The sequence below is a fragment of the Ursus maritimus genome, unplaced genomic scaffold, assembly GCF_017311325.1.
Source record: "Ursus maritimus isolate PB19 unplaced genomic scaffold, ASM1731132v1 scaffold_31, whole genome shotgun sequence".
In the NCBI taxonomy this organism is placed as follows: Eukaryota; Metazoa; Chordata; class Mammalia; order Carnivora; family Ursidae; genus Ursus; species Ursus maritimus.
Window position 1 is genome coordinate 14,861,261 of NW_024425675.1, and position 24,567 is coordinate 14,885,827.

The window sequence follows — 24,567 nt, forward strand, 5'->3', positions numbered from 1 at the left end:
TTTTCCATACAAAGTTGTCTTTGTATACAGTTGTCTCCTCCACGTAAAAATATATTTAAAATTTATTTTTGAAAAATAAAATGTGTCTGTTCTTCTACAAAATAATCCAAAGAAAAGGGGTCTTAGCACCTAAATTGCCCATCCAAATATTAAACTAAAGAGTTTCACAGAAATAGTTTCTCTTTTAATTTCATGCCAAGCCCTTGCAAGGATTAAGAAAGTAGGGTTTTAAAATACAGAAAAAATGTAGAGTTTTCTTAATGAATATATTCGCAGTGAATACGAAATACCAAAAATAAGGCTGACGAAAGTACTTTTAAGATTGGGGGGTACAGAACAGAGTGACTCCTCATACCATAATTCCACCCATTCCAGAATGAAGTCACTTACGTTGACAGGTCATTTATACACAAAGCTATGAGTATCATAATGAAGGTTTAATTCCCTACCAAACCCACCAGGTTTTCTCAACATTGAGGAAGAACCCTCTTCACCTTGCTCCTATCAGTGGGGAAAGGCAAATGTGTGTCCAAACCACTTAGCTAATATAAACCTTTAGTATTTTCACTCCTCTTAATCACAGCTGCACTGTCAGGTCAATACCAGGCCTTCCTGAAATTATTCAAGGAAATTGGATCCATTCTTTCACTGAAGCTGAAGTTCATGAACCCAAGGGCATCTTTCATAAATAGTTTTTCCAGTGGAGAGATCAAACTCTATCTCACACTGTATACCCACCATTAGGAAAACAGGCCAATAAGGCCCTTTAAATGTCTATCCCCAGACCACAGCAGGATCTGGGCCATGGGACATGCAAGATAGAAACTGCAGCCATTATTTGAAGAACAAAGAGCCCAGTGGCTGAGGTGCAGTAACTATCTAAATAAAATCAACCTGGCAGTGATTATCCATAAGCAACTTCTTTTGAAAAGTGCTGAATATTAAATCAATGTTATTAATTCAATCCCAAATTCTTTGACATCTGAGTTTATGCTCATATTAATGAAAACCTTTGGGTTTCCTGAGAAAGTTGCTAAAGATATCATTTTGGCCTGTGTGTGTGCCTTAGAATTAAAACCTTAGTCCTTCGCGTTCTTAACAACCATATGACCCTTTATTATTCGTTGTGGTTTGATATATACAGTCCTCTGGGAGGGTAAATGGGCAAGACTACATGTATGTGCTATGCATTGTACAGAGACGGAATCAGAAACTGGAAAAAAAATTGGTTGGGTCTGGAATTTCATTTTAATTTGTGTTACCAGATCTAATAAAAAGTACCCATGTGTCAAAGATAGAGAGAAAAAATTAAAACCATTGAGAGCCAGTTTTGCAGAATATTTATATTTCACTGCTTCACATCGTTATGGACAAAACTGAGTTCAGATAATACGCCTAGCAGGGACAGAATCAGGTAACCTGCTTGAGAAGACAGAAATTGTGTTTATCGTAATTGCCTGCCCCCAAGGAATATCAAGTTTCCTGAAATACTAAGTTCCATGTGTCGAATGTGGGATAGAACATGGTCAGTCTGGGAGGGGAGCACTAGTCTCATCCTAATCTCTTCCACCAAATAAGCCTTGTAAAATGGCCTGACAAAGTGGAATGTGGTGCTCCCATGAGTTTTACAGTTGCAAAGACTTTGGTCTCAAAGTGTTGGGAGTACAGGAGCCACCTCGCTCATTCTGACATTGATGTAGCAGTTGACGCTGCTTCTGTTTGCTGAGATGCTGGATAGCTCCAACAGGGGGAGAATGGCAGACAAATGGCTACATGGCTTACTACAACATTTGGAGCAATCCTCCCTGCAGGACAGGATGGCATTGGGAAGCACAGCATGTGCTCTGACACGAGATCATCGGTGGTAAAGCCCAGCTGCATCCTTACCAACCACGTGACAGATTATGTAAATCCCAGGGCTTCCACTGCCTCAGGTGTAAAATGAGATGACAATAGTACTTTCTTCATAGGGTGCGGTAAATATCAAATGAGATAACATACAAAACCCTTAGAAAGGTGCCTGGTATACAGAAACAGCCCAATCATTGCCAGATAATTTTATCATTATTAGCAGCTACATGGGAAGGGTCTAAGAATAATTTCAAGCAAAAGATGAATCACATAATCAGAAGTGCTAAATTTTACGTCTACTAATTTGAGAAGCTGGTTTGCTAAGGATATGCCTTTTCCCTTTCTTTTGTTGAGAATTTCAAGAGGCTTGGAAGAATTTATTCATGAGATTTTTTTCAAAACACTGTATCTAGTCTATGAGAAACACATTAAAACTCTTTTCTTTTAAAGGAGATAAAACTTGCAGCCTCGAAAAGCACAGATCTTAAGTGTACAATATAACACATTTTAATAATTTCCACGTTCCCAGAAAGTTCCCTTTTCCCCTTTCCAGTCAGTTCTAACCCCACCCCACCCCACCCCACGATGGGCAACCACTAAGCTGATTTCTATTATAGTAGATTAGTTTCGCATGTATTGAATTTCATACAAATTGAATCATACTGTCTGTACTCTGTAGTGCCTGGCTCTTTTTTGCCTAACATGATGTTTTTAAGATGTATTTGTGTCATTGCATGTATCACTGGTTTGTTCTTTATTTGTGCTGAATAGTAGTCCACTATATGAATATACTCAACTTGTTTATTTTTCTATTGCCAAACATCTGGACTGTTTTCAGTTATTGGCAATGATGAACAAAGTTGCTACAAACATTCTTGTGAATATTTTTGCGGATATGTTTTCTCTTGGATAAATATATAGGATTGGAATTTCTGGGTCAAAGGAAGATATACATTTAGCTTTATAGAACTGTCACTTTTCCAAAGGGATTGTACTATTCCACAGTCTGATTAGCAATGTAAAAGACTTCTGGTACACCATATCCTCATTAGTATGAATTTTTTTTTTTTTTTTTAGTTTTAGACATTGTTGCGAGTGTAAAATGGTACTTCATTGAGGCTCTTGCTTTTTTAAAGTCAGTCTGATAATGTATGCTTTTAATTGGAGTGCTTATTCTCTTTATACTTAGTATGATTATCGGTAGAGCTGGATTTGATTATTTTTTCTATTTTTCTTCTTTGTGTCCATACACTACGTGATCCATTTTTCCTCCTCTCTTTTCTTCAGCCTAAACAAATATTTCTTAGAATTCTATTTAAATTTAGCTCTACATTTTTTATATTTTTTCTTTAGTGATTGTTGAACCTAATGTTAACGTGTGTTAAAGTCACTTGTGGTTGAAATTTTACCAAAAAAGTTGCTAATTCATTATTGTAACTGAAATAATAACATTTGGTCACAGAAACTTAGAGCACTATTATAAGTCAATGTTAAATAAGGACCCCTGTCCTTACTACCGAAGATACATTTAAAATCTTGCATAGTATTACTTGAGCATGCAGAATAAAACTAAGGTGAAAATTAGTCTTAGTGGAATAGCAAGTCATTGAAAACCTACTTGTTGAAAAAGATTAAACTAAATTTACCACCTAATGGATTAAACTACTTTCTTTAATCATTATGTCTTTTTAAAAATAGCATATCTTTCTCTCCCTTTTCCTTCCCTTCTCCCTCCCTCCCTTCTTTTCCCTTCCTTCTTCAACTAGATCAGCATATTACACGAGAAATAAGCATCAACAATAGAAGCACACATGAAAAAATTTAGTATTTAAGTAACAAAACCTTAAGAATGGTTGCCAAGGTTAGTGGGCTCCAAATACACATTGACATGCCCTTTACACATTAATAGGAGGCCTCTTGTTCCATTCCCCTTGGAAATGTTTTATGGGTTCTCTCAATTACTAGACACCATACTCTAACCTCTCACACTTACTCTCCCCATATTACTTTGTCTCCTACTACACTGAGAAAGCAAGAAACTCAGATGAAATTCCCTCAACTTCTTCCTCCCACTTATCTCCTCCCATTCATGCTGACTCACCCATCCCTACCTGCAGATATGTGAAAACACTCTTAGTCATCTTTTAATTCCTTTCTCTATGTCTTCTTTGTACTCAACATCTATAACATGTAAATATGTTCCTAAAATAAAGCGACATCATTAACAACAGAAATCATTACTTTCTTTTTCACTGAAATTCTTGAAAAAGTAGCCTGTCCCTGTTGACTTCAATTTCCTTTTTGCCCATGGACTTCTCAAATTCTATCTGGGGATTGTGTTACTGTGGATTGTAGAACTGTCCAACAAATGCTAACATATTACCTAAACTAATGGTCACTTTTCTGTTCTTTTCTTCCTTTCTTCCTCTTCCTTCCTTCCTTCCTTCCTTCCTTCCTTCCTTCCTTCCTTCCTTCCTCCCTCCCTCCCTTCCTTCTTCCTTCCTTCCTTCCTTCCACTTGGCCTGTCCATAGCATTGACATTGTTCCCTACTTCCCCCTTGAAATGTTCTTCTCTTTGGTTTCTGTGATAGCAAACTCTACTGGTTTTCTTGCTATCTCTTTAACTCTCTTTGCAGTTTTCTAAACAACAGTTTGTGTTCTCCGTTTAGTTCTGTGCTCTTCTCATTTTTATACTATCCTTCTATAATCTCATTCACTCTCGTAACTTCAACTGTCATTTCTATGCTGCTGATGCCTAAATTTATATCTTTTCCTTGTATTTCTCAAGTGAATTTCAGATTTGCATAGAAGAGTGCCCGCTGGACATCTTCATTTGGATGGTCCACAGATACTTCAAAGTCAATAAGCTCAAATTAAATTCACTGCCTCCCCCAAAACCTGTCCTCTTCTGGTAATCCCTATTAAACAGAATCATCATCCATACAGATAACTAGGCTCAAGTCCTGGGAGCCATCTTGGTCACTTTCTAACACATAAATCACACATCTAATCAGATATTTGTAACCTTCACTTCATTAGAAAGTGCTTCTCATGTCCAGTTTCTCTTCTTTATTCTTACTGTCAGCCACTACTCTTGCCTCTAACCATTTCTTTTATGGATTACTAGTATGATCTCCTAAGTAGTTTTCCTGGCCTCAGGCTTACTCCTTTCCCCTTAGTTCCCCCAAATCCCTCAAGAATGACCTACGAAACATGTAAAACTTTTCATAGCACTCCCCTGTCTAAATGATGTCAATGGCTCCCAATGTCTTTGGATAAAGTCAGTAAACTTCCTTGCCTGGCATAAAAGGCTATGAGTGCTGAAGCCCCTACTTCTCTCTCAACCTCACCATCCATAACCACCTGTGTACATCTTTACCCTAGCCATAAAATGTGGTAACTCTTTAGTTATCCAAATAGATCGTGATGTCTCATGCTACTGAACATCTGTCTTTGCTGGTCCCTCCACTGAAATGACATTCTTCTATTCCTTTTCTACACAAATCCTAAGTATACTTCAAAACTTGGATCAAGTATCTCTTCTAAGAATCTTTCTCATTATTTCAGTTTTGTTTAGATCACTTTTCTCTGCCTTCATAGTTTTTTTTTTTCCTGAGACTATCACTGTACTTTTCATACCACATTTAATTATTAGTTAATTTCTTCATGTCATCCCACTAGTATACTTGCTTCTTTATGGTGGGTACTAGCTCTTGTTGACCTTATCCATCATTTACCAATGGGTCAGGCATATACTAGTATAAGAAATGCTTCCTAAATAAATGAAATTAAGTCTAATCAAATCAACATAAAAGTTAATTTTCTAGTGACATATATATTATTTTAACAGCACAAGGCAATTAACTTTGATCAGTAGATATGTCATACTAAAAAAATTCTAATAACTTTACACATGTTTGCCCCAGGAAAGGTAACAAAAAATATTGGGTAACAAAAAACTGCTCCTGAGGCCTCTCATAAATCACAGGTTCCAAAATATAATGGTATATGAGAGTTTATTTCTTCTAACAGGTGATTCCCAAGGCTAGGTGTCTGACAAAAAGAGGGCACACAGAATATTATATAGGAGATGAGCACAGAAAAAAAGGAAGGTATCGATCAGAGAAAGATATGTAGTAAAACATTTTGCCAATGGCAAATGGAAAGTGTATTTGGAGGTACGTCTTGGAAGTCATGTAAGTGTGTGTTTTCTGAGAGGTTCTGCAATATCATTTTGTTCCATGTCTTATCATCAGCACAAACTCCATAAATCCTATCTACAAATCAACATAAAGGGGAAAAATATATTCCAAAGTGATTTGGTTTTTCTTTTCCTATGCTGGACAATGATTTTTTTAAAAATCATTTATTAGATTGAACAATGAAATTGCAATTTTTGTAGGTCAATGGTAAAAAAAAATCAGCAATTTCATATGATTCAAAGAAATACAGAACATGTAATGGCCTTTACTAAAATAATTTTGCAATAACTAAAATGGACTAATTTTCTATTAATTGCATAACAGACATAACGCTTTAGGGTCCCCTATCCCTGCTGAGCAAGACACATTCTCTACATGGAGACAGAGGTAATTTGTTGTCATCAATTAAAATGTTTTATGGGAGTCATGAGGTATAGGTGAGGCCCAATGCATGGATTCAGAGAAAGATATGTCACTCTTGGGGGCACCTGGGTGGCTTAGTCATTAAGCATCTGCCTTTGGCTCAGGTCATGATCCCAGGGTCCTGGGATCAAGCCCCGCATCGGGCTCCCTGCTCAGCGGGAAGCCTGCTTCTCCCTCTCCCACTCCTCCTGCTTGTGTTCCCTCTCTCGCTGCGTCTCTCTGCCAAATAAACAAAATCTTAAAAAAAAAAAAAAAAAAGAAAGCTATGTCACTCTTGTTTTTGGAACTCTGGCATAAAGAAATCAAGAATTCACTCAACTCCTGATACTCAGAGTGTGGTCTGTGAACTGGTGGTGTCTGTATAATCTGAGAGCTCATAGAAACGCAGCGCCAAGGTTTGGGTTCTACCCTAAAACTACGATAGCAAAAAATGCATTTTACAAGACTCCCTCTTCACCCAGTGATTTTGATGCACCTTAATATTCATGAAGCATTGCTATCAGACCACTTGTTCACAACTCAACCTACATGGGATCACCTGCAGGCTTAAAATATATTGATGCCCAGTCCTAGCTCCAGAGGCTCAGATTTAATTGGTTGGAAGAGCAGTCTGACCACTGGAATTTTTCTAAGCTGGAATAATAAAATTAGATGAGAATAACCAGATGATTCTAACGTACAGAAAAAGTTGAGAAACCCTATTCTGGGTGAAATTTTAGGAGAGACATTCTTAATCCTAGGGGATATTCAAAATCACATTCTGCAGTATAAGACATTTTTATTATTATGGCACACATATACTTAGAATAGAGTTACTGCTACCATGAAAAGTAGCCAAACAGAGCAAAAGATAAAACCAAATGTCAAGATACTTTACAGTTTTTAGAAACAGAAAGTGAAAGATATTCAATAGCCCATCAAAAGGAAATAACAGTTTCCCTTTCCTTACAAGACTGTGATCTATGTGAAAGAAGCAGATGAAAAAAAAATAGCAAGGGAAGGTGGGGGAAAAAATGAAAGATATGTTACTTTGATGACTTATGTATTAAAGTCAAAAAACAATTCGACTGAATGATAAATGAAACACTAGACACTTGATCTGTCACTACAGACTAGATAATAAAAATATAACCTTAGAAGTATTCTAGTGAAAAAAACCAAATAATGTTCTAACATTTTATCTTTGGATGAAGAGTTTTGGGATATGTTCAGAAATAAGAAACTAAACACAGCAGAATCAGAATTTAGACCCGCCATTCCATTGTCGCTCATTCAAAGTCTACCTGTATTTGATCCTGGAAATCTACCACTTTGCAGATTTGTACCTCAGAATTAACTTGATCATGTTCTGCAAACTGCTTAATGTAGCTATTCCAGCATCTCTTTGATGGTGACACACCTTCTGACTCAAGAATGCAGCCTTTCAGAAACCAGGTGTAGCGAAACTCATAGCAATAAGAAATGAGAAGCAGAGTGCCACCTGCATAATACATCAGTGCTCTCTGGAGTGCTGTTACTTTATTATTAGTAATTAAGAACTCTTATTCAAAAATGTTTTTAAAAAGACACTTTATCAAAAGGAAGAACATTTGGAGGAACCAAGAGCAAATGCAGTCTTCGTATTTTGATTAATCTCAGTCAACACTTTTTTTTTTTTTTTTTGAGAGAGAGAGGGAGAGAGAGAATATTAATCAGGCTCTACAATCGGTGTGGAGCCCCAACGTGGGGATCCATCTCACAACCCTGAGCTCATGACCTGAGCAGAAATCAACAGTTGGACGCTGAACTGACTGAGCCACCCAGGCACCCTCAACACATTTTAAATAACAAAATCAAATCACAAGATTTTAAAGCTTCAAATAATCTTAACATCTGCAGTGTAGTAGAACGGTACAATTCAATTTGCCCAATGAGTTGAATCTGGTTGAAGATTTTACTTCTTAATTAAAAGACCCTGCCATTGATTCAACTTGCAAACCTCTTTTCAGCTCTGGGTATAATCTGATCCAGGTCTCATCTCGAAGACATTTACATTTCTATTTAGGAGGTGTCATTTGGAAGCAACCTAATCAAATGTCAAAGAAGTCACCTAATAGTTGTGCCTACTACAATATATAACTCCTCTAGTTAGCTTCTGCCAGGATTTGAAAACCCGAAGAAGAGGTGATTTTAAATGCTTTAACCCCTACCCACAGAAATACATATATTTAAAAAACACATTCTAGAAACCCCTTCGTGGCGAATTAAACCTGAATTTCTAGAGAAACCAAGAAGGCTAAAAGAGTTTTAAATTAGATTTTGAACATAAACACGGAGTTGCCCTATGGTTTGGAGAACACAAGGCCATGAATTAGACCACTACTCAGTTCCGCAGGACAATCAATGCGTTGTGATTTTCACAGAAAGGATAAAATGGGAACTACAGCATCATTACACGGGAAAAGAAAATTTCATTTCTAAACACTTACAAGTATCATCAGTTGTTCTAGAAAAGGAGAAATAATATAGTAGGAATAAGTAAAATCCTTTATGGTGGCATTTCCTATTTCAAGTTTGATTTATAAGAGACCTGTACTGTAAGAAAACAGTAATACTGGGAGGTTGTCGGGACTTAGAATCCATATTAAGGAATCTGTATGATTAAATAGAGTCACACCCTAAGTGCGCCACATACTAGCCAGATAACCTAACCTTTCTGTATGGTCATTTCCTCAGCTATAAAATGAGAATAGTAACAGGACCAACTCACAGGGGTGTTGCATGAATTAAATGAGGTAACACATGACAGCATTTAGAATGGTGCCAGAAACATAATAAACATTCGGCACAGACTTCTTTTTTTCTCTTCTTTTTCTCCTCCATCTTCCTCCAACTATTTGGAGATAGTTATACGGAGATAAAATGCTATATTTATATTGGCACTTCTGAGTCTGTATTCCACCATTCACAGTCAGTCAACGCTTACCTCACTAAGGGGGTCTGAACCCAGTAGATACCATTCTCTTTGTTTAGATTTTTTCATGTTCTTGTCTCCAAACTGTTCATAGGTCTTAGAACTTCCATTCAACCCTTATGGCGAATAAAACTTCCCCAACCCCAAAACTAGCCTGAAACTTCCAGAAGCTCGACCTAGTCCTACTCTAAAGGTAGCAGGAAACTCAAATCACCATTGAAGATTCATCAAGAGTGATTTAGCAGACAGTAACTCAGTTTGGGTCCTGTGAATGAGAAGCCCTGTTGTGTGCCTTTGGTGTCCAGCTGCTCAGAAGTATTCTCTACTTTCATATCAAAGATGAAGGAAAATCTCCTGGAAAGTGAATGTATAATCATGTCAGCTGTGGATTCCACTAGAAAATCAACTATTTTAACCCAAAGCGATGCCCCTGAAAGACTCAGAGCCAAGGTAATCCAATATCTAAAGGCAGCATCATTAGCTTCTAGCTACATATTGACTATTTTGAAAAATGTCACCCTCTTTTTCACGAACGTAGAAACCTCTAAATTAAAATGCTTTTAGAAACAGCCAATTAGATGAAATTAAATCAAGAAACAAAATGTGCTAAATTTGTTTGCAACAATACATAGCAATTTACAAAAATTTATTAGGTTGCTTTAAAAAAACAATAAATGTGAGAAAACATTTACATTAGGCAACCTTTTTCATTATTAGCTCCATCTTGCAAAAATGTTTACCTGGACAGGGAAGAGGAGAACAATCCTGAATTCTGTTTTCAACATGTTTAATCAACTAATCAAGTTAGATTTAAATTGGCAATCCTTCCTGCATCTTCAAATTCCATAAGGTAAAAAACAATGAAAGCATGTTATCTTAATGAAGGTGCTATAAAAAGTAATGTGTAATTTCCCTTAAGTCCTATTTTGAAGGAACATTTATCTTAATGCTGGTCAGGTTGGTCTGCTCTAACTGTACTTTAGAAAAAGTGCTTTATAAACAACCTTAGACACGAAAAGAGTTCCAGTATATAGACACAAAGTCTTATTGTGATATTTTGGAATTCTGGGGGATTCATGCTGCGTGTTAATGATCTAACTACCTTCTAAAATCCAACAGTCAACTTCTCTAGTATAACAAAAAAGAAAAAAAGGTCTTCCATTTACAGCAGGAATTTACTTCATTTGATTTCTCAGCATCATAAGGTAGTTCTAATGGACTGCACTAAGAAAATCTTCAAAGTTTCCAGATTCCTTGCTGCACTAAACAAAACTAAGGATTTTCCTTGGGATAGTTGGTAATATTCTAGGGAACTATTTCCCAAAGTGTATTTCACAAAACATTAAGTCCACGAGATGCAACTTATGGAAAGGTTTTATGACCAAATCGTAGAGAAATGCCAGCTCCTAATTCTTTATTGCCATCTTGAAACTTCTTGAGAATACGTGCTCCTTGAAAGCAGGGAATTTAGCTAAGTCTTGTTCACTTATCATGGCCCCAAGCCTGTAACAGTGCCCTGCACTTAGCAGGCATTCAGCAGGAATTAATGAATGAGTAAACAAATGAACATTAAAAGCTTTGAACAGCTCTCTAGCAAAGCCACTTTATTTTTCTTTCATCCAGAGTATCTCATACCTATTTAATCACAGAAATCTTTTGTTTTCTTCTGTTAGCATTACAGAATATTTATTCTAAACATTCAGAATATTAAAAAAAAAAAAAGAGAAAAGAAAGTGTAGAAATGAAACCACTACCCATATTAAGAAATAAATGTAACAAATCCAAAAGAAGTGTGTTGGGAACCCCTCCTCCATTTCATTCTTGTCATACTACCCTCTTTCAAAATAAGGTAACACCAACTTTAAGACTTATGTTCACATGAAACTAAGTAGCATCCTGCTCTGAGAAATTCCGAGCTGGGGGATTGCTAAAGTCCCTTCGAGTGCTAAGATTTTAACTTATTCCTAGCTTGTATATATGTTGCAAATGGTCATCTGTAAAGCAATCCATTCACAGCATTAATACAATAATAAGTAAGGAAAATGAAATCAAACACTATGGCACAGACCCAAGACAATGGATAATTGATGTAATAATGAGTATGTCAGGAGGCTAAGCAGCTTATCTTTCAAATGGATTGATATGAAATTTAAAGATTTATACAGCACATATCTTAACATACAGTCACCTCAAAGTATTTGTTACTTAACCTAGACTGCATAATATAGAAACTATTCTCTTCAATTGGGAAAAGAAAAAAAAATCCTTAACAATGTAGACATTGGATTTTGACTTACAAAAATCAGCTGGGGCTGCAAAAGATCACTGTCAAGGGTGGCCACATTTACATAAAAGAGGCCCCTAAGAAGAGGAGCACCTCCCCTTCTTGAGCTGAATAAACAGATTAAAAAAATCTCTTTTATTAAGATCCAGGCAGAAGCACACAGTTTAATAGAAAAAGAACTATCTGTAAAAACTTAGGCAGAATCTTTCACAGCCTTATTTCGGTAAAACTTTTCTTCCTCAAATTTTCAAGGACCATTATAGATATCTCTAAATTGTCTTAGAAAAATGTGAAGTGTGTAACTACCTAAATGTTTTGTTGCATGTTTAATTTTTGTCCCTTGGTTCACATAAAAGATAAAAAGGCTTATAAAGTATATTTCCATATTGGTCTATTTCTTAATTTTATTTACGGAGAATGTTGAGTAGTCAACTTCGGAAGAAAACCCATTTGAACCCAATACCTATGCCATGTAGATATTCAATATACAATTAAACCAAGGAATGGCATAAAAAAGGAGAGAAAGATGTGTGGATAAATTTTCACCTTAGAACTGGTCATTGGTGTCCTGTAGTTTTATAGGCAAGCATGTAGATTAGAATTTCATTCCATCATTGAAACCCTTTCAATTTTCAAGCCAAACAATAAATTCTTCCCATGTTAAATACCAACAGAGACTGAAATATAACTTCACTTCATATTAGAAGCCCACAAATCCTTCTTATATTTAAATGAATGAAATGAATTAGTATCTAAAAATATTTATAAAAGAAAAATATCAATTCTTACCTCCATTATCTTTTAGATGTAGTGCTATCTTGGTATCATCTGGAAGAGAAATTCAAAGTTACTGTAACAAAAAAAATTTTAATGGTGCATAAATCTGAATACCAGTAATTGTCTACTAATGCCTTAATTATAACACAAATAGATTTCAAAAATCTTAGTTAATTTCTAGTGCAATGAGAGCAAAGTGCTAGTTTACATAGATAGTACTAAAATTTCTTACTAAGATTGTAAGATCAAAAGTTTAGTAAAGTATTATAAGATTCTTAAGATCTTGAGAAATGTTACACTGTTATACTTTTAACTCAAAATTCACTTATTTTTAATTTTTGAAAATGACTTATTGTAATTAGACTCCATAGTGATGGCCTTTATTATTCATTTAAAAAAATCAAGATCAGGAAATTCTAAATTAATTGGAAAAGTAAAGATTTGTCAATATTTATGAATTTAACTTCAAAAGTTAAATGCTTATCCACTGCTAATAAATATGACCAAAATCATAAATGAAAAGATCTTGCCCATAATGAACAAAAAATGAACATGCCTTTTTAAAAAAATTTAGTGGTTATATTTTATTCTAAAGCATAGGATTCAAATTGAAGTAGTATTTTCATGGGGTAGGATTCAAACTACAAAAATATTTCACAGGCTATAAAACAACCCCAAATAATATGGGTTAAAATACAACATTGGTTTTAAAAGCAATAAAATGTATTTAGCAGTTGTCCTCATCTCATTTTATAATTTTATTCCAGTTAAATTTTTTTAAAGGATTCATTTATTTATTTATTTTAGAGACAGAGCATGAGTGGGGAGAGAGGCAGAGCAAGAGGGAGAGAGAATCTCCAGCAGACTCCACATTGCGCGTAGAGCCTGACTTGGGGCTTGATCCCACGCTCTGAGATCCTGACCTGGGCCGAAATCAAGAGTCAGACACTCAGTCGACTGAGCCACCCAGGCACCCCTTGAGTTAACTTTTAATATCCAATTAAATTTTAGTTAAAAGCAAAAGTTTCAAGTTTTATTTATTATTCAAGTGAAAGCAAGGTTGATGACACAAACAAGTAAGACCATTTCCCCCCCGAAGCTCACTCTGGCCAACTAGTCTCACATTTCTCCCTAGTGGTACCATTCAGAATACATGGTTGTATTTTGGCTGATATACCTTCTTTCCTCAATGAGTTGTGCCCATGTGTCAATATTCTCTAGTATTTTTGTCTTCCCTGGCAGAGAAAATGTTTTTCAAGACAATTTCTATGACATATACAGTACCCTTCTATAGATTCTGGACCAACATACATTATTGTATATATTTAGGTAAATATTAGAACTGCATATAAGTAGAATTATCTATCGTCTCTATATGCATTCTGTCTTTCTCACCTGTGACTAATAAAATACTGAATTCAGTTACAATAAAATTTAGCAATATAAAAGGAAGTCTATATTTCTTTTTTAGGGAGTATAAGTAGCCAGGATCATTATAAAAAGCTGTCTTAATAAAAAGCACTGTACATTAAAAGAATCCCAACACATATTTTTATTCCATAATAATTTTGTCTTTTCCTCTTTAGAAATCCTTTAGAAGTCCAGTTTTCCAAAGGATAACTTTTCCTCTAGAGAGCTACCCCCGTTTGTGTCAACACAGTGACTTTCCCTTCCTTCAGAAAAAAAGCAAAAATATCTAGAGTACCTTCTGTGGGCAGGCTGGTGGGCAGCTGGGATGTCACTGCTCTCCTGGTGGTCGTTAGGACCCTGAATTTTGTGGTTGTTGCTTGTACAGTTGTGGTGGTTTGAGAAGAACTTTCCATTGGCTCTGTGTTCTCACACATCTTCTCTTTGGACTAATAAGAGAAACAAATGGGAAAACAATTTAAGAGCGATCGTACCTGCATTTTAAAAAATTACATCAAAGAAGTTGGGCTGTGAAGCACAAAGGGCTCTCAGATCAAGATGAGGAACCATTTATTTTTGTATAGGACAATATTTGTAGATTATAGTAATTTACAAAGTATACAAAATAGATGACGAAAAACTCGAGTGTAGCGAAGCATTTCCACCTTTAGATATTCAGATTTAATCATTTCTGCAGTTAACTTTTCATATTACTCTTTATCTTCCCCTAAATTTTATATCCATTTACTTAAAAAAGACATGATGTCAAGGGGGAGAAGTTCATACAAGAAGAAAAATGTGTGCAAGAAAGATAAGATTTAAAACATGGTTAGGTATGTGGAGAAAGAATGCATTTCAAACCAATAATGCTAAATTCTAAAAAATTGGTAAATGCTCCATTGTTACTTTATTGTCTCAAAAATAATCCACCACAGGTTGAAAGAATATTTAAAATTTTTGTTTTCTTTTACGAAATATTCAAAACCACCCGAGCAAAAGATTGAATGACCCTCTGGTAATCACTTATTCTATTTCTCCCTAGCACAGCTAGACTGAAGACACCAGGAAAAGATGCATATTTTATTTTTTATTTACAGCCCACAAAAATAAATCCTATGACCTTCACCAGCAACAATCTCCAACACCCAAACTTTTATGGTTTAGAAGCTGGTGTTTCTCCCCACCTCTTTGTTCTTCAAAGGACTCCATCCCTCTGGTAGGTCTTAAGTAGAAGATACTTAAGTCTGCAGCTGGGCGATACTCATCCCACTTTAGAAAATTATTATTAAATAAATTCCTTTCTTAAACTTCTCTTGTCATTAACGAAGAACAATGCACTTATCACGAGTTCAGCAAGAGCTCCTGAGATGACTTCCTTTTTCATTAATGGGATATAATACGGGTTTCTTCCCCACTTCAACTCCTAGTATCTGAGGGGAACAAAGGGTAGGTTCCCACATTTTCTCAGCCCGGTGGCATAATGCTCTCCTTGCTGACTCCACGTCAGTTACCACCCCCACCCCCAGCCCTGCAGCCTGGACCTCATAGGCAGTTGGAGATGCTTTTGCTCTGACATCATAGATCCAGTTGTCTTCTTTTCAGTCTTTCCAAGAATCTTTCCGCTCAGATTCTGCTTCTCCTTTGATGATGCAGAAAGCCCAAGTGCAATGATTTTCTCCCTTCCATTCCCTTTTTCCCCATCACTTCAACCTCTCTTTCCAATTCCTTCAAATATCTTGTCCTGGTTTGTTTGTTTTTCCACAAGGCCTTTCCAGAAAACCCCAATACCATATGGAGTAAAAAAAAAACAACAACACAAAAACAAAAAACCAACCAACCAAACAAACAAAAAACCCTGCCTTTTCCCTGCCCTGCGACAAAGCTAGGAGAAGGTGGAGAACAATCACACAGCCCCCGACTGGGAACTCCGTACGTTCACCTCCCGTGGACTCAGTCGGCCTTCCATGCTGCTTGGCAACACTGACCTGCTTTGCTGATCTCCTCTCCCATCATCCTCCATATCCATTTCAAACCCTCTCCACTGTACTGAAAACTATAATCCCATAATGCCTCTCCCAATCTTACCCCATGGGCTCACCTTTTATTTCTTTGATAAGAGTCATCAGCAAGAACTCTCTACATTTCTTTACAAATCAGCATTGTTGCTTAAATCTGTACAGACCTATCCCTCTTTCTTTCTGTAATCACGGATGAGGCCCAGTATTTATAGCTATTCTCTAGGCCAAATCAGCCCACTTTTTCAGGTATGGTGAACTTGCTCATTTAATAACATCCTTTCTCTTCAAAATGTTTTCAATCTCAGGTTTTCCATTGTCTTGTTCACATTAGCACTTAAACACCCTCAAGCATGTCTAATCTTATTTTAAACACTCAGTCCTCCTTCTTCTCCACAATGCATCCTGATATTCCCCTACTTTTCCTTCCATTCAGTCATACTTCCAGAGAGATTGGTCTGCCCTGGTCTTCACAGAAATCCCACTTTCCCCTCTTACAAAAATCTTGTGATCTAACACAAGTTAATTGAAATTTCTCATGCTGGTGGTTCTAATTCTCCATATCTCACAGCATGGGGCACAGCTGTCCACTTTCTAGTTTTGGGTTCTGTGACACACCCTTGCACCAATTTTCTGATAGCTTTCTACAATCCTTTATTTCCTTTTTATTTCTGTCTCTCTGCTATGTGTTGGTAGTTCTTATAGATCTTTCTTGACTAATCTTTTTGCTATATGCCTTCTCACTAGCAATTTCCACCACACCCATGATTTCAATTCACATCTTTATGTCGATTTACATAAATCAATACCAACAATACACATCTCTCTCTTGGATTTCTGACCCAAATATTCATCTATTGACTTAACTTATGCATGTGGGTGTCACAGACAAACTCAATAAGTCTCAAATGGAACTCACTACATATTATTCTCCTCCTGTGTTTCTATTGTCAAAGTCCAGTATTAGCAAGCACCTTAATGCTTAACCTAACTTCCTGGACTTGTTCTAGTGGTAAAGGCAAATTAAGGACTCTAAATGGGCCTCCTTCTGCAAAACAAGAAGATTCTGGATAAAATATGAATTTTAAAGCATTAGCAGGAATTGCAGGAAGCAAAGAAAAACTCCAAGGGTACCTTTCTACTGTCTCTCCCCCAAAACAAAACAAACCAAAAGCTGTGTGCTATGGAGTAGGAGTCATATTTAAGCAAGGTAAAAACACAGGATTTGCCCAGAGGGCAAGAAATGTTAAAAATCGATATTGCTCAAGGAGATCAAGTCTTGTGTCTGCAGTAGATGGGGTAAATAAATATAAATCTCTCCTTCCATATTAAATAGGGACATATGGTATCCCCCAAAACTCGCAGGTTCTCATCCTCAAACATTCTTTGGTGGAAAGTATCGTCTATCTAGGTCCTCGGGATTCCCATGGAATAAGATCAAGTAAAAGTGCAATTCTAATTAAAGGACATAAAAAGAAACACAAAAAGAAAAAGAACACTGACAAAGTCAGCAAAAGCAACAAGCAACATATTTAAACTACCAAAATCTTTAGATATTGTGATCATCCAACGTAAGATACACAAAAAGTTATATATGAACTATTTAAAGAAATGAAAGGTAAAATTTAAAAATAAACTAGTAACCTAGACTACAAAAATGTCTTGGCAGATTTAATAAAGTGTAAAATTTAAACTTTAGAAGTGAAAAATACACTTTTTGAAATTACTACTTCAATGGATACGCTAAATAGTGGATTAAACAAGATGAAGACAGAATAAACCGGCAAAATGATCTGAAGAAACTCCCCAGGATGCAACACAGAGAAATAAGAAGATGGATGATATAAAAGAGGTCTTTTACGTCCTCATTTCCATTCAGCCACCTACCTACTGACCCTTCCCCTACCCCCTCTGTGGTCACCACTACCCTACCCACTGATTCAAGCTGGATCATCAGCATTGTTGGCCTGGCTTATTAACTATAGTCAACTTATTGACTTCTTGCCTCATAACCTATTATTCACCCAGGGTGATTCTTCCAAAAAGCCCTGATTAAAATCCTTTCCCTTGCCTTTTATTTTTTTTTTAATTGAGGTATAATATATATACATAGCAGTGTATTAGTTTTAGGTGTATGACATAATGATTTGACAATTCTATACATTGCAAAGTAATCACCACAATAAGTCTACTTCACATCCGTCACCATACATAATGGCAAAAAGATATTTTTGGTTGTGGTGAGAATTTTTAAAATTTACTCTCAGCAACTCTCAAATACGCAACATAATATTATTAACTACAGTCACCATGCTGTACCTTACATCCTCAGGACTTATTTTACGTTATAACTGGAAGTTTGTCCCTTTTGAGCCCCTTCTGCAATTTCACTTACCCCAACCACCCATCTGTTCTCTATCCATGAATTTGGGTTTGTTTGTTTGGTTGGTTTTGGTTTTGCTTAGATTCCACATATAAGTGCGATCATACAGTATTTGTCTTTCTGTCTGACTTACTTAGCATAATGCCCTCAAGACCCATCCATATTGTGACAAATGGCAAGAATTCTTTCTTTTCATGGCTAAATAGTGTTCTACTGTGTGTGTGTGTGTGTGTGTGTGTGTGTGTGTGTACATATACACATTTTCTTTATCCATTCATCCATCAGTGGAATCTAGGTTATTTCCTTATCTTGGCTATTGTGAATAATGCTGCAGTGAACATGGGGGTGCTGTAATCTTTTTGAGTGAGTGTTTCATTTTCTTTGGCTAAATACCTGGGAGTGAACCTACTGGATCATATGGTAGTTCCACTATCTCCTCCCCAAGCAAACCTCCCCTTATGCTACTTGACGAGACCACGTCCTCATCGTGACTCTCTTGCCATGTCCTTCTCTAAACGCAGTCCTTTGTTCAGTGGTCTATCTACCTGCTCGACACACTTCTATTTTTACATTATTGGTGCTTAGAATAGTACACAGTAAGTGCTCATATTAGGATTGGCACTTATGGAGTAAATTCATCTCACAGGATCAGAAAGAAAATTTAACTGTAGTTTTAGGCACAGAAGATGGACTGCAGTTGGTGACATTATTGTAATAGAAGGAGAGAACTCACCACAAAGCCACAAATATTGATCATTTAATTACATAATTAAAAGGAAACACTGAATATTGAAGATACTTGACTCTGAGCTCCTTGGGAATAGGGGATAATTTTATTTTCTTTTCCCTTTCTTTCTTTCTTTCCTTCCTTCCTTCCTTCCTTCCTTCCTTCCTTCCTTCCTTCCTTCCTTTTCTTTTTTTTTGTATTTTCAGTGCTCAGCACATTTCACAGAACATGGTAAACTCTCCACAGATAAATTTAGGAGGGTTTAAAATATGATGGCTTCTTCTCTATTCCCTCGGTTCATGGTGGGCAAGAAAATTAAGATGCCTGAATTACACTCTTGATCTTTACACAACTATAGCTATTCAATTTCAACATTTTCATGGAAGTAAATGTGATTACACGAAAGAAACATCAATCTGAAAACACCACCGCGGCTCCGGCAATATTTTCATTTTGAACGATGTTGTTCCGTAAGTGACGTGGAACAGATTAGTGTATTTCACTATAATCCCCCAAATGAATGTCAAAAAGTTGATTAAAGCTGCACTGGCAATTCTGCACTTAAAATTCAATATATTCTCAAAGATGTTTTTCTCAAGATATTTATAGGACATCATAGATAAAAACTTAATTCTTAAAAAAAGGTTCTAATAACCATTGGTCTCCCAGTAGTTTTAAAGAGAGCACTTTGACATGATTTGCTTTTCCTGAATGAGAAAACTTGTATAATTGTTAATAGCTCTCGTTCAAAATTCATACCCTAAAACTTAACACAGGCAGCAAAAAACAAATACTTTTCCTTGTGAACCTAATAAGATATCTTTATGGGACCTGAAATGACAGTGTAAATGCAATTCGCTAGGAAATTTCAAGCAGGATAAAATTGCTCCCTCGATTGCATATTCTTGCTTAAACCACTTATTGCATCATTGTCTCCATCACGTTTGTCTCGGGGTTACTATTTCCATGTTACACCATTTCTAACTGATTTTTTTTTTAAGATTTTATTTATTTATTCGACAGAGATAGAGACAGCCAGCGAGAGAGGGAACACAAGCAGGGGGAGTGGGAGAGGAAGAAGCAGGCTCATAGCGGAAGAGCCTGATGTGGGGCTCGATCCCATAACGCCGGGATCACGCCCTGACGCTTAACCGCTGTGCCACCCAGCCACCCCTCTAACTGATTTTACACCATGTTGCTGCAATTAGTCTTTTCCTCCGTATCTCTGGTTTTTGTTACTTGAGCAAAAAAGATGAACAATGGCTTCCAAGATCTTAGAAAAGCAGCAAGAGTTTAAGAGAACTGCCTTTTGCTTATAAGATTTGGATTCTGGTTCTATTTCCTAGCCACACACCTAACTCTGCTACCCTTGCTGTCCCTCTCCCCACCCCTCCCCTTGCCCCTCCCTCCTTTCCTCTTGGTAATACGGGGGCAATAACAGCTCCCAAGTCCAAGGAAGGCTATGAGAATAAACCGAGATAGTACATGTAAAGAGTTAAGCTCAATGTGTGGCGCATACTAAGGGCTCAATAATTGCCGGGTATTTTTGTTAAATCAGATGCCATTTTCATTAAGATGTAGCAACTCTCTATGATAGCTTGGTCCCAGGAATTTTGTCATGAGAAAGCACACGTACCTCTTCGGGGCATCCGCTGTCCACCCAGTCCTGCCGATGGCGATCAAATCCACTGGAGCATCTTCAAAGAGGACACGTTGCAGTTCAGAAAAGAAAGTAATGGGGTGCAGAGTGGGGAAGGGGGAGGAAATGAAAAGAAAAAGATTGGTAAGTAGTTAATTCTCAGATTTTCAGTTTAGCACAACATGAACTTTCTTTTATAGAACTGTTAACTGCAGCAGCGGTGAAATATTTACAGTGTGGTGAGGAACAGCTCACTCCCTAGGTAGGCATGCTGTTAGGATCACTCATGGCAACAAATTACTCCACCGATGCCCACTGCACGGTGCAGAACACCTGGGTCCCCAAGCAAAGGTAAGGCCAATTGTTATTCTATGAAGTTGGTTTTCTTTTTACTCCTATATTTTTTCTTCCTCATCAAAACAAATGGATATAGACAAATTTTTTGCAGGTATCATTTTTTTAGGATTTGGATTAGGATTAGGATTTGTTTTCCTTAATTTTTTTTTTTTTTTTTAAATTTAAGACCCATAGTCACTCAAACTCTCTACTGTGCAGTAAAAGGTTAACTCGGCAGGTTTGGGGTGTTCAAACCCTCACATTCTAAAGAAAGAACTGGCCCTTGTCTGGCTCTTGGGAGATAACCTGCAAGCCCTTGGGATATCTCACCTACTAAGAGTGGCTTTGTATATCTTGGGTGTTGGGCTATGCAAGATAGTTTTTGCTAACAATATGCTTTATGCTGAATGGCTGTTTTTATTCACCTGGATGCTGGGGCCATGCTGTATCAGTCTGACCTCTCGGAGGAGCTGGGGACTAGAGATGAGAATTGTCATAGAGAAATTCATACCTATCTGACTGCCCCTCAGTAAAAACCCTGGACTCCAAAGACACCAAAGCGTGGGTGGACTTCCTTGGGTGGCAACACTTGGTGTGTGTTTTCTCAAATTGCTGCTGGGGAACTTAAGTGCTGTCTGTACAACTCTACTGGGAGAGTTGTGCCTGGTCTGTTGTGGACTCTACCCTATGTATTGTTCACCTTTACTGATTTTAATCTGTATGCTTTTGCTGTAACAAATGGCAACCTTGCGTATAACAACGTTTTTGGAGTTCTGTGAGTCCTTCTAGATAATCAGTGAGCCCGAATGTGTGCTTGTGAACCCCTAACATCAGTATGCTTCGGTCATCTCTAAATGGTTTAATTCAGCAAGCACTGCGTTAATAAGATTTTGTTCAGTCCTACTCTCTTCCTTGATTGGAATAATTTTCTGCCCTCCTTATCTAACCAGCTATAGAGCATTTATATTTTTAAGACCCAGAAATTACTACCTGGAGTCCATTCTGATAAAGCTTCATAATTGCTCTGATCACATCTTATTTTACTATTTAACTTTTCCCCTTTAGCTAACTTCATGTGCTTATGTCTTATTTACCAAACTGGACTGGTATCATATAAAATCATAAAATATATCTAACACATAATTTCTTTTTCATATTAGAAATTAAAAACATTTTTGTCAGTTTGTTAAAATTAAGGATTTACATAACCTCTGAGTTTTAATATCTAAGTATATATTTAAATACAATATATGAATCCATATTGATGAATACTAATATAAATACCTATACATTTTTCAAAATTAACAGAGGTCACTCAACTTTTGTCTTATATTTTCTTATAGTACTACTTCGCAACTTTTTTTTCACTTGTTTTGCAATGAGTCTACATGATGACTTTTTCTAAGAACCCTTGCCAGAGATTATGTACCATGGCATGGATGAGCATAATTTAATTCAAGTGGAATGTGAAAACATCTCTACTGTCAACAGAGAAGACCGTATCTATCATTTTGCCCAGACATGATCCATTAGAGCTCTGCTATTTTATGCCTACCATCTGTGTTGGATAAACTTAAGTGTGGGATAAACATCAGTGTGTGATCTGGCATCCCAAGTTTGAGAATCCCCAGTTGGTCAAAGCCATCTCTGGTTACCCAAAGAGATTCTAACATTTGGAGCCTGTTTAATTCCAGATGAGGTAGATGGCTGTTCCCTCTTCTTTCAAGTTTGTTTAAATATTGAAAGATGTATTGACATTCCCTTTTGCAGTGGGGATATATCGATTTTCTTAAAAAATGTATTTTGGGAGTCACCTAATCACAAGTCATTTTGAGAGCTACAAGTAAATAAACAGAAAAGATAATTTTTAAAATGCACTTTGTCTTCACTTACTCTATTCCAGATGTATTCAAAGCCAGTGGGAATGAATAGCTTTTATATTTTAACGAGACAGTATCGTATCTGAAATTTATGGGTCAGCCAAAATTTCATCTTAAGTAATTAGCCCTTTAAATTGTTAAATTAATCCCAGGAAAAGTACAGAAACAGTGCATTTTGCTTGATTTATCAAATAAGCCCCCAGTTACATTGTGTGAAGTTAGGTGCCACTGAAAATATGTGATTCGATTAAGTAATTCATTCATTTTAGTCACAACTGATTCCCTATTAACTGATCTGTAGTTTACTAATTGCTAGGGTATGAAGGATTAAGAATGGCAAAACATGAAAACATTTGATTTGAAAACTCATGCATTTTTGTAACTTACAGTGCATTAGAAAATTAATACAACTGGACACTGAATTTTTAGTCTTTTTTCTAACCTAGTAATCTATATTGCATCTGAAAGCAATTATAAACAAAAGGGTGTGTGTTCTTTTGTGTTACAAGTCCCTAAGAAAAATCACCTTTTTATTATCTCTGAATTCTAAAAAAAGCCAAATATCCCTTTCAGAACACTTGCCTCTCTCCACTGAGCTGCTGCATTGTTTTTTCTAAAACCCAATGATATTAGCCATATCATGCTCCAGCATATTGATTTCCTGACATTCTTAACACTGGTAGCAAAGGGCTCTCTCCTACACTGGAATCACCTAGTATTCCTGTTGAAAGCAAATTCATGAATGTAGCAGAATAAGATTCTCTGGCAGTTTGGGTCCAGCAATTTTCATCGTAAACAAGGCACCGCAGGTGATTCTTACCACACTGAATTCTAACATGACTGATCTCCTGCATGAAATGTCGACACTGGCAGGCCCCTTCCCACCCCTCCTGTCCATCCTCTATGACCTGTTCTCATGCCCCTTAGCGCCCCTGCCTGAATGTGCTGTGCTCTTTCATCTGTGCCTTTGAACATGCTATTACTTATGTCTGGAATACCTTCTTTGTCTCTAGTTAGTAAATCCAATTCAACTCCAGCCTGTCTCTTCTAAGAAGCACCTCCTTTTTTCTCACTAAGATTCAGCAACCCCTTCTCAGTGTGCCTCCCCCCCCCCAAATCAAGTGCTAGCATCTATTATTACACTCCGATTGGTTGCTTTCAGCTTATTTTAGACTTGGGAGTACACGGTTCAAAGGGGGGTTGGAGTCCAACTGCTAGAGTTGGAATTTTGGCTTGGGAACAAAACAGGAATGAGATCTTAGGCAAGTTATTTTTTTCTATCTAAGCTTGTTTCCTCATCTGTAAAACGAAGCGGGGGAGGTTATGTAAGGATTAAAATAGTGTTTGGTACGTAGTCGACATTGAGTAAATACCAGCTGTTTTTAATACCACTATATGTTTTTGTAGTATATGTGTAGCAAGGTCAACAATTGTTGAAAATGAGTGAGTGAGATTTTCATTTTAGAGACAGCATTTTGGAAAATATTTAGGAATTAATTCTGTGTACCATATTAATGTGAAATGTGTTCTATACTTAAAGTCCTTTATCATCACATTTGGGAATTAGTCTTATAGAAACTTAGGAGAGAAAAATCTGAGTTGCCTGCAAACATGGGTCAAATCTTTATGCAATATTTATAAACACGTAGAGATAACGTGGTTTTGTAAATATTCCTCAAAAATTGATTTC

At 36.6% G+C, this 24,567-nt stretch overlaps 1 protein-coding gene across 1 annotated transcript in view; it reads right to left on the reverse strand.

Moving 5' to 3' along the window:
- PLXDC2 (plexin domain containing 2) overlaps positions 1–24,567 on the reverse strand; it is a 435,546-nt gene that overhangs the window by 53,517 nt on the left and 357,462 nt on the right. Inside the window, exons 11-13 of the mRNA XM_040645359.1 lie at positions 20,659–20,719; positions 14,196–14,346; positions 12,503–12,541 (exon numbers count right to left, since the gene is read on the reverse strand). Coding sequence (XP_040501293.1) covers positions 12,503–12,541; positions 14,196–14,346; positions 20,659–20,719 — 251 coding nt within the window. The remainder of the gene's footprint in view (positions 1–12,502; positions 12,542–14,195; positions 14,347–20,658; positions 20,720–24,567) is intronic.